The sequence below is a fragment of the Prionailurus bengalensis genome, chromosome C1 (assembly GCF_016509475.1).
Source record: "Prionailurus bengalensis isolate Pbe53 chromosome C1, Fcat_Pben_1.1_paternal_pri, whole genome shotgun sequence".
In the NCBI taxonomy this organism is placed as follows: domain Eukaryota; kingdom Metazoa; phylum Chordata; class Mammalia; order Carnivora; family Felidae; genus Prionailurus; species Prionailurus bengalensis.
In genome coordinates, this window is record NC_057345.1 from 4,180,345 (window position 1) to 4,191,021 (window position 10,677).

At 52.9% G+C, this 10,677-nt stretch overlaps 1 protein-coding gene across 1 annotated transcript; it reads right to left on the minus strand.

Annotated features, from left to right (window-relative positions):
• Positions 1 to 8,272: 8,272 nt before the first annotated feature.
• HES2 (hes family bHLH transcription factor 2) lies at positions 8,273 to 10,105 on the minus strand. The gene is made up of 4 exons (XM_043573382.1): positions 9,976 to 10,105; positions 9,794 to 9,889; positions 9,426 to 9,525; positions 8,273 to 9,349 (listed from the first exon to the last, which is right to left on the minus strand). Exons 1-4 carry the CDS (start codon positions 10,018 to 10,020, stop codon positions 9,096 to 9,098), a joined length of 495 nt encoding a protein of 164 aa, XP_043429317.1. The 5' UTR covers positions 10,021 to 10,105; the 3' UTR covers positions 8,273 to 9,095.
• Positions 10,106 to 10,677: the final 572 nt, after the last annotated feature.

Here is a 10,677-nt window from a genome sequence, read left to right on the forward strand (position 1 = left end):
ATATAATACTGATTCCTCCTGGATTTCCCCCCAAGAACCAATGGCCCTTACGTGGCTAACTGTGCCCTAGGGGAGGTAGCATGTGTGAACATTTCCTGAGCCATTGGACACAGAGTCCAAGTTCATAAGGATCCTTGAAGATCCAAAGTGTCGTCACATACCCTCTTCGAATGGGAACGTGAGTGACGGAGGCCAGGTCATTAATGGAGCCCTTCCTGGTCCTGTCGGGCTCACAGTGGGTCCACCGAGTGTGTGAACATTTCACACATGTGTCATTTCTCTGGTCCCCCAAAGTATAATTGGAATACAGAAACTTGATATTTGGCACCACCCCCACATTAATTCTGTGGTCTGTAGGGTAAGACCTATCATAGAGGGGAAGGTCAGGTGTAAACCTCTCAATCAGAAACTTCCTGGGCTTTAGGAAATTACCTCTAATCTAGGAGGGAGCAGTATTATGATGTGTGGGTTAGGAGAATATAGAATGGTGAGGGGTGCCTAGGTGGCTCAGTCAGTTGATTGTCCGACTTCGGCTCGTGTCGTGATCCCTCGGTTCATGAGTTTGAACCCCAAATCGGGCTCGTTGCTGTCAGCACGGAACCCACTTCAGATCCTCTGTCCCCCTCTCTCTCTGCCCCTCCCCTGCTCACACGCTCTCTCTCTCAAAACTAAATACACATTAAAATAAAGAAAGAATATAGAATGATGAGGGGCATCTGGGTGGCTCAGTCACTTAAGCATATGACTCTTGGTTTCAGCTCAGGCCAGGATCTCACGGTTCGTGGGATCGAGTCCCGCATCGGGCACGTGAATTCGCTGACAGTGGAGCCTGCTTGGGATTCTCCCTCCCTCTCTCTCTCTGCCCCTTCCCTGCTGCAGACAAATCAAAGTGACAAACGTGATAAACGGCATTCTATATTCTTTTTTTTAATTTAAGTTTATTTCATGGTTATAGAATGGTGAGACACGGGACAGTTTGTCACTGTGGTTTTGTGTGCACAACTATATACACATTATAGAATCCTCTGTACCTGAGCCAAACTTGACAAAGTCATATTAACGAGATTGGGAAAGTGAAGGACTCAGCAGAGTATGCTTTTAAGCTGGAACTAAAGAAAAACCTGAAACAGAGACAACCAAGACTGGGGGGCCCGGGTGGCTCTGTAGGTTGAACCTCCAACTTTGCTCAGGTCATGATCTCGTGGTTCGTGGGTTCAAGCCCCACATTGGGCTCTGGGCTGACAGCTCAGAGCCTGGAGCCTGCTTCTCCCTGTCTTTCTCCCCTCCCCTGCTCGTGTTCTCTCTCTCTCTCAAAAATAAATAAACATTAAAAAAAAAAGATTAATGAAAGCATAGTGGGAAAATATCTGTCCCTTAATTTAAACCCCTCCCACACAATTCTTTGTTTAGAAGTGAAGCACTACCGTGTGTGTGTGTGTGTGTGTGTGTGTGTGCTCACATCATTTTCTTAAGTAGGGTGTTAATTTTGGAATCGAAGGATAGCATCTGTTAACAGTATGTATACTAATAAGTTACTAAACTTATCATTAAGTTACTAATGAATTCTTTCTTTTTTAAAATTTTTTAAATGTTTATTTTTGAGAGAGAGACAGACAGAGAGTGAGCAGGGGAGGGACAGAGAGAGAGAGAGGGAGACACAGAATCCAAAGCAGGCTCCAGGCTCCGAGCTGTCAGCACAGAGCCCAATGCGGGGCTCGAACTCACTAACCGCGAGGTCATGACCTGAGGGGAATGCGGACGCTCAACCGACTGAGTCACCCCGCGCCCCCTTTCTTCCTTTTTTTTTTTAAGTTTGAGAGAGAGAGCACGCACAAGTGGGGGAGGGTCAGAGAGGAGAGAGAGAATCCCAAGCAGGCTCTGCACTGTCAGCAAGGAGCCCAATGCTGGTCTTGAATTTGGGAACCTCGAGATCGTGACCTGAGCTGAAGTTGGACACCTAATCGACTGAGCCACCCAGGCATCCCTTTAATTATTTTTTTTTAAGTGCAAACCTCTGAGAAAATTGGATGGCCACATGAAAAAAATGAGACTGGACCACTTTCTCACCACACACACACATAAACTCACAACGGATTAAAGACCTAAATGTGACACTTAAAACCATAAAACTCCTTGAAGAAAACACAAGCAGTGATCTCTCTGACATCAGTCGTAACATCTTTCTCGACATTCTCCTCAGGCAAGGGAAACAAAAGCAAAATTAAACTCTTGGGATTACATCAAAATAAAAAGCTTTTGCTCGGTTAAGGAACCCATTAACAAAACGACACGGAAACATACTAGATGGGAAAAGGTATTTGCAAACAGCATATGTGATAAGGGATTAACATCCAAAATATACAAAGAACTTACACAACTCAACACCAAAAGGCCAAATAATTCGATTAAAATGGGCAGAAGACATGAATAGCTATCTATCCAAAGAAGACCACAGACGCATGAAAAGATGCTCAACATCACTCATCAGCAGGGAAATGCAAATCAAAACGACGAGGCATCACCCCACACCTGTCAGATCGGCTAAAATCAACAACCCCAGAAACAACAGGTGTCGGTGAGGATGTGGAGAGAAAGGAACCTTCTTGCCCTGTTGGTGGGAATGCAAACTGGTGCAGCCACTGTGGAAAAGAGTACGGAGGTTCCTCAAAAAATTAAAAATAGGGGCGCCTGGGTGGCGCAGTCGTTTAAGCGTCCAACTTCAGCCAGGTCACGATCTCGTGGTCCGTGAGTTCGAGCCCCGCGTCGGGCTCTGGGCTGATGGCTCAGAGCCTGGAGCCTGTTTCTGATTCTGTGTCTCCCTCTCTCTCTGCCCCTCCCCCGTTCATGCTCTGTCTCTCTCTGTCCCCAAAATAAATAAACGTTGAAAAAAAATTAAAAAAAAAATTAAAAATAGAATTATGACCCAGTGATTCCATTACTGGGATCTACCCAAAGAAAACAAAACTCTAATTTGAAAAGACATAGGCACCCCTATGTTTATCACAGCATTATTTGCAATAGCAAAGATATGGAAGCAACCCAAGTGCCCATAGATAAAGATGACAAAGAAGGATAAAGGAGATGTGAGATATATCACATATATATGTAAATGGAATATTATTCAGCCATAAGAAAGAATGAGATCTTGCCATTTGCGACAACATGGGTGGACCGAGAAGGTATCGTGCTAAGCAAAATAAGTCACTCAGAGAAACACAAATATGATTTCACTCATAATGTAGAATCTAAAAAACAAAACAAAACAAATGAGGCACACCTGGGTGGCTCAGTCAATCAGTTAAGTGTCCGACTTCGGCTCAGGTCATGATCTCGAGGTTCATGAGTTCGAGCCCCGCGTCGGGTTCTGTGCTGACAGCTCGGAGCCTCCTGGAGCCTGCTTTGAATTCTGTGTCTCCCTCTCTCTGCCCCTCCTTTGCTCACGCTTTGTCTCTCTCTCTCTCTCTTTCAAAATAAATAAACGTTAAAAATAACTTAAAAACAAAACAAATGAATAAACAAAGAATAAAAGAGACAAAAAAAACCCACACACTCTTAAATACAGAGAACAAACCGGTGATCGCCAGAGGGGAGGTGGGTGGGGGATGTGAGAGAAAGGGGATTAAGAGTCCGCTTATCATGGGGAACACTGTATAACATATAGAATTGTTGAATCAGTGTATTGTGCACCTGAAACTAACAGAACACGGTAGGTCAATTATACTTCAATGTTTAAAAATGGTTAAAAAAAAAAAAGGAAAGAAAAGAAAAAAAGTACAAAGCTCTGCCCCCAAGCAGGATAGGCTAGTAAATCAAAACAGCTTAGATTCCCAAAGTGGCAAAAATTGATGCCACTCTTAAAAGGCCTAAAGTGTGCATCATAGCTTCATTTAAGTCATCTCCAGGATGCCCCATGCGAGGCTCAAACTCGCAACCCTGAGATCAAGAGTCATGAGCTTTATGCACTGAGCCAGCCAGGCGCCCTGTTTATCACAGCTTAATTTAATTGACCAGTCTACTTCCTATGAGAACCGGATGGATCTTCTGCAAACTCGATCAAGGGGCAGCCCCAGTTTCAGATACCGTTTCTTTTCCTTCTTGTTTTTGGTGGTAAAATACCCAGAAAATTCGCCCTCTTAACCGTCTTTAAGTGTGCGGTCCAGTGGCATGGAAGCACATTCACGTAATTAGGCAACCAGCATCACCATCCGTCCCCGGGACTCTTCATCTTGCAATCCTGGAGCTCTGTCTCCACCGAACACTAACTCCGTCTTCTGTCCTTCCCCCCATCCCCAGGCACCCACAGTCCTCAGACGCGGTGTCTTTGCCCGAGCAGACTAACCTGGCCTCGGGTGTGTATGGTGTGAGGCTGTTGACTCAGACACGGGGCATCTGAACCCCTGGACGTGGGAGCTGGAAATCTGCATTTCACAAGCTTCCCAGAAAGGTGTAAAGGAAAAAAAAAATGCCGTAAATACTGTAAATGTTCGTGTAAATATATAGCTTGTAACATAATAGCCCATAATGAATGGATGCAGTGAATGGAAGACATTTACCGTGTTATTGTCATCGAGCATTCTGGACTCTTACATTTGACCACGGAGTGTCTACTCTGGATTTAGCAGGAAGCTGATGAAGCTCAAGCTTGGATCTGCTCCCAAGGAAGGGCATAACCTAGTAGAATGTTCTGGAACGGAGGAAAGGCCTGGGTTGTCACCAGGAAGATTTTCTGTGGAAGTGTGTCTGACAAATTGCTTGAAGAGAAACCAAAAGCATAGACATCAGTCTGCAAGAGCCACTCGTCTGATGTGATTTATTTTTTCACTGAGTATTTTCATACTAAGTCTGCATTTACAATTTTATATCGGAATGTAGCCCCACAAAACCTGGGTCTGCCTCTGATTTCTGAGGTCTAGAATGGTTCTTTGTTCTTTAATAACTTGGTCCCATTCTCCCTGAGGCTCGTAGTATGCCAAGCACCAAGGCAGGTGGTCTGGGCCCACCCTCCACAACAGAACGAGCAGTGAGCACATACGCGGCTGGGAATCTCCTTCCTTCACCAAGGAACCCAGCCTCACAAAGCTGTGACCAGCCCCTGGGGCCCCTGCTCCCTACTGCCCCCCAGTGGATCTCAGGTGACAAGACACCACCTGTACACTGGGTGTGCCCATTAAGTGCCTTTCTCACGCCGCTGAAAGTGCCTGGGGCTTTGCCAGGGCCTCTCAAAACCCAGAGCGAAACTGGTTGCTCACTGGGAACTCTCAGTGGGTGGCAGCCTTCTCCCGCACATCACATGCCCTGGCAGCTCCCTGCAGGGCGGTCACTTGGCTGTGAAGAGGGATACATGCACACACACACACACACACACACATGCAGTCAGTACCCCAGAGACACAGCCACACTGGTAAGCGGCCAGGCCAGAAGTAAAACCAAGGGAAAAAACACCATTGGCTGGGTTAGTTCTTTTCTGGGATGTCTATAGCAACCTAGTATGTTTTTGGTTTTGTTTTTTTTTGTAAAAAGGCCACATAATTTGCAGCAATGTGGATGGAACTGGAGGGTATTATGCTAAGTGAAATAAGCCAGGCAGAGAAAGACAGATACCATATGCTTTCACTCATATGTGGATCTTGAGAAACTTAACAAAGACCACGGGGGAGGGGAAGGGAGAAAAAAAGTTACAGAGAGGGAGGGAGGCAAACTATAAGAGACTCTTGAGGACTGAGAACAAACTAAGGGTAGATGGGGGGGTGGGGGAGAGGGGAAAGTGGGTGATGGGCAGGGAGGAGGGCACTTGGGATGAGCACTGGGTGTTGTATGAAAACCAATTTGACAATAAATTATATTAAAAAAAAAAAAATATATATATATATATATATAGCCACATAAAGGGACTCCTGCATGGCTCCATTGGTTAAGCCTCCGACTTCAACTCAGGTCATGATCTCTCAGTCTATGAGTTCAAGCCCCTAGTCAGGCTCTGTGCTGACAGCTCAGAGCCTGGAGCCTGCTTTGGATTCTGTGCCCCCCCCCCTCTCTCTGCCTCTCCCTCTCTCAAAAATAAATAAACATTAAAAAAAATTTTTAAATATGGCCACATATGGATATTTCAAACAGGAGATAGTTGCCCATGATGGGGAAGCCCCCCTCTGTCTTGCTGCTGTGTCCAGAGTGGTCACCCCAAAGCATGGGGGTGGAGGAGGTTCTGCAGAGCTGTAGATTTTTTCCAGACATTCCCCGCAGGCTATGTTCATTCTGATCCTGTTACAGATAAACCAGTGGGAGACTCATTGGCAGAGTCTGGGCTTCACAGGCAGAGTAGAGCAATTTGTAAATGTTTATTAGAGGATCCCTCCTTGGCAACGTGCTCTTTATCCTCCCTCATGGAAATGAGATTTGACCTCTCCAAAGTAACTGGTGCCGGGGAGGGGGGGATGTGTGGGGTTTGTCCCCAGCCTGAGTTTCCCAGACAGTTCAGTGCTCTGGTTATCCTTGGGCCATTGGATCATTTCACCCACTGGTTTATGAGAGACACAGGAGACTTTTGTCCAACCAAGCGTGATAACCAGACAGTTAGATTCAGTCATGGGATCATAGCAGAGAGGACGTCATAAGTGCTGGTCACCGGGCACGATGTGGGCCTCGTTAAAGATCATTAAATGCCCCTCTGAGTGAGGCAGCCTCCCCCACGTAGAAAAAGGCTGCACTGCCCTTCGTTCACCTGTAGGAACACCTGGGGAGGAGCCTGAGGGGGTCCTGTGGAGGAGGCTGGTATCATCCCTGTTTCAACAAGCCCAGTTCAGAGGACCGGCTGAGAACTTGTGGGCAGCTGTTGCCTATTCCGACTGGGAAGCCGGCTTCTCACTGCAGGCCCAGAACCTCACCTGCCTGGGCACGCCTCAGCTCCTTGCCAGGGCCCGGGTAGCCACCCGGTCCAGGCTCCCCAGAACGCCTGATCCCGTGAGTCACAGGTCTGTCTACACTCCCCTCCTTCCCGGCTGCTTGTCTTATAGCTTGATTGGCGTCAAGTCAATGGGAGTCACAGGGTTGAGGACCCAGGTGGGGCTCAGAAGCAAGAAGTGGCAAATATGACCCAAAGAGGGAAAGGGGCCTCTGGCCGGCCAGTTCTTACTGTCTTCAAACCTGTGTCCAAAGATATTACGTATTGGGAACAAGGACCCTGCTCACTGTGCACCCAGCGCGGAGTCCTTAACCCAAGGAGGAAACCTGACATCATGTGGTGGGTGTGGGCTGCCCCTCCTTATCCACCTGCTCCTGGAGACTCGGGAAAACAGGCTTACATTCTCAGGAACAGGGAAAACCAGCAGAAACTGCTCTTTCCGTTCTCCACACCCTCCCCCACGTTTGTCCCCGGGACGCACAAGTTTTGGTGGAGCCGATATGCAAAGTGACATTAGGGACTAGGGGTGGGAGTCGGGGCAAAAGGACTCCGTACAGCTGGGGTCCAGTCACACTGCCTGTTTGTTAGCTCGCGATGTTTATTAGGCAGCCACCACGTGCTGAGTTCCTGGGGGTCACAGAGGTGCACTCAGCCCTCGCCCTGCCCTCTAGGAACTTACAGTCTAGCCAACTGGGCCTGACAGGTGGCAGGACAACACTCCTGGCTGGGGGTGCACCTGTTGTCTTTTTTTTTCATTAAAAAAAATGTTTTTAATGTTTTTATTTTTGAGAGAGAGAGTGCGAGTGGGGGAGGTGCAGAGAGAGAGAGAGAGGGAGACACAGAATCCAAAGCAGGCTCCAGGCTCTGAGCTGTCAGCACAGAGCCCGATGCGGGGCTCGAACCCACGGATGGTGAGATCATGGCCTGAGCCGAAGTCGGACACTCAACTGACTGAGCCACCCAGGCGCCCCTCACCTATTGTCTTAACACTGACTCCTCCAAAAATGCCCACAGCGTCCCACCCAAATCAGTGCCCAGGCCACCATGGGTTTGTGACATAGTTGGACTTAGTTAACATGCCTGCCAAGTCAGCTCCTCTTGTCCCTAGTGCCCTGGTCCCTTGCTCGGGATGTTGGACTGGGGATGGCCGGGAGGACTGCCAACCTCCCTCGAATGCCCGCCCAGTGAATCCTCGTAAAACAGGAACATGCCCAGCAGGCTGCAGCTGCCCCCCCCCTCCTGGGCATGCAGGACTGGGGACCGCAGTCCCCTCCCTGGGTCTTCTCAGGCTCCCCTTGCTTCCATGCAGAGGGAAAAGAAGCCCGAAGAACAAGTTGCTTCCAGTAACTTGTCCTAAGGAGTAGCAGGGAGCAGTTTGCAAGAGAAAATGAGGAAAGGTGGTTCCCCGCTCCTTTATTTGTTCTTATCCCCTGAATTTCTGCCGCTCTGGGTGACACACAGGCCCTGCTCACCTCACACTGGCATGGACTCTGCTGGGCCCAGGCCCTCCAAGCGACAAGCTTCCTTGGGGCCACAGGGCACCCTCCTTATCCCACCCCTTCCTCACACCCCAAGACCCCCTAGAGGTAACTTAACGCTGAGGAAGTAAGTCCAAGGCCCTGTTACAATGCCCCCAACCCCAGCAACACAGAGCCTTGGCTGCACCCAGTCCCTATAACTGAAAGCATGGGACAGGAGAGCCCAGGAGCAGAGGTGATGGCTGCCCGGCCTGTAGAGCCCCTCAGGCCATTGCTATTGTGTGTCCAGAGGTTCCAAAGCTGAGCTGTTAAGGAGCCAGGCCCAACTGGGAGGGCAGTGGCCAGTCAGAATAGACGTGAGCTCCTGGCCCAGTCTTTGGGCTGGTGCCAGCTGCCCAAGCATGGCTGGCCCGGTACCAGGGCCCACCTCCAGTCGCTGCAGTGGGGGGGCTCCTTCCTCCCTCTGCAGCCACCTGCCCCCTTCGCCTCCACCTAGACGCACCCAAGTTGTGGTGAGGCTGGGCTGCTCCACTGATTGCCTTAAGCTGAGCCCGCATGGCCTTCAGTCGCCACACAGATCACGAACATCCAGGTTCCGGTCTGTGGATGCTGGGCTGCTACCTCGTGACGGGAACAGCAGCTGGCACCACGGGTTTCCTCTGTCTGCCCAGCGCCCCAGGTCTCTTGCAGCCAGCAGGGTCCGTGGACTGGCTAGGGGGCTACCAGGGCCTCCAGAGGCCGCGGGGAGGTTCAGGGGGCGCGGGCGCAGGCGCGGCCGGCGGGGAAGGCGCGGGAGGGCCGCAGGAGTCCCCAGCGCGCCCCCCGTCGGGGGGGGTGGTGCCGGCCGCCCTCCGCCGCAGGTGCTCCAGCAGGCGAGCGCTCACGGCGGGCTCCAGGACGCGGCAGGCGGGCAGCACACGGGCCAGACGCGCCAGGCAGGCGCGGTAGCCCTCACCGTAGCTGTCGGAGGGCGCTGCGGACCGAGAGAGGCGTGAGGCACGCGGTGGGGCGTGGGGCAGGGCTGCGGCGGGGCGGGGCGGGTCACTCACCGGGCGCTGCCTCGGGGCCGGAGGACGCGGGCAGCTCCTGCAGGAAGCGCACGGTCATTTCCAGGATGTCCGCCTTCTCCAGCTTCGAGCAGTGGGAGCTCTGCGCCCGGCCACGAGGGAGAGGGGCAGAGAGAGATGCGGACAAACGAGACACATCTCCGGCCGACTGCCGTGAGCGCCGGGGTGTGGGGCGCGCGTGGCCGGGGGTGGGTCGGCCCCTCGGCGCCAGCCACGCTCGGGCTCGGCCTCGGGCGCCGCGCGGAGGCCCCTCGCCGGCTCCGGGGACAAGGGCCCCTCGGCCCACCCGCCCTCCTCGCTCTGCGCCCCGGGAGTCCCCACCCCCGGCCCCCGAGAGCCCCGGCACCCACCTCCCTGCCCAGCAGCGGCAGGATGAGCCCCTTGAGTTGCCTCAGGCTCGCGTTGATGCGCGCGCGGCGGCGCTTCTCCAGCAGCGGCTTCAGGCTCTGCGGACGGGCGCCCAGGCCGAGGTCAGGCGGGTCGCATCAAGGTCCCCGCCCCGGCCGCCCAGCCCTCAGTCCCCAGCCCCTACCTTGCGCAGCTCCGCCGGGTCCCCCGCCCTCCGAGGCAGCCCCATGCTCTGCGGAGAAGCGGCGCGCAGACCGAGCCGGGAGGAAAAGAAGAGCGGCGCGCAGCGGGGGCAGTCCCGGGAGGGTGGCGCCCCGAGCCCGCCGCCCGGCTTTAAGGAGGCGGTGTCGCCCGCCCCGCCCCGCCCCGCCCCAAGGAGTCTGGCGGCCCGGGGTCCCACCTCCCGTCTTTGTTCCTTCGCCGGGTAGGGGCGAGCGGGTGACTGCAGAGCCCCCCAAGGTGCTGCCCTCGTGCGGCCTTCGCATCCCATCTGCGGCGCGGTCGCGGGCGGGGGGGCGCACCCGAGCACCTGCAGGGGGTCTGTGGGCGCCATCGGAACCTTCGCGGTCCTGACCTTGCTCCTTCATTCGCGCCCAGCACCTCCTGTGAGCCCCGCCCCAGGCCGGGGCGGGGGACCTAGCGGCGGCAGGAGTTCCCACGTAGGTTTCGGAACAAGGGGAGGGACTCCCCCCACGAGTAGCTCTGCCGACTGAAGGGCTGAGCTGGAAGGGGAAACCGAGGCCCAGAGTAAAGTGGCGGCTAGCCTCTGGGAACTGGCCGGTCGCTGGAGGCCAGCCCTCGCTCTAACGACCTCACAGAATCTTCCAGCGGCTCACCAAGTTAGGGATCATTGGGTTCTCCCGTGCTCGGATTTGGATGGGTAAAC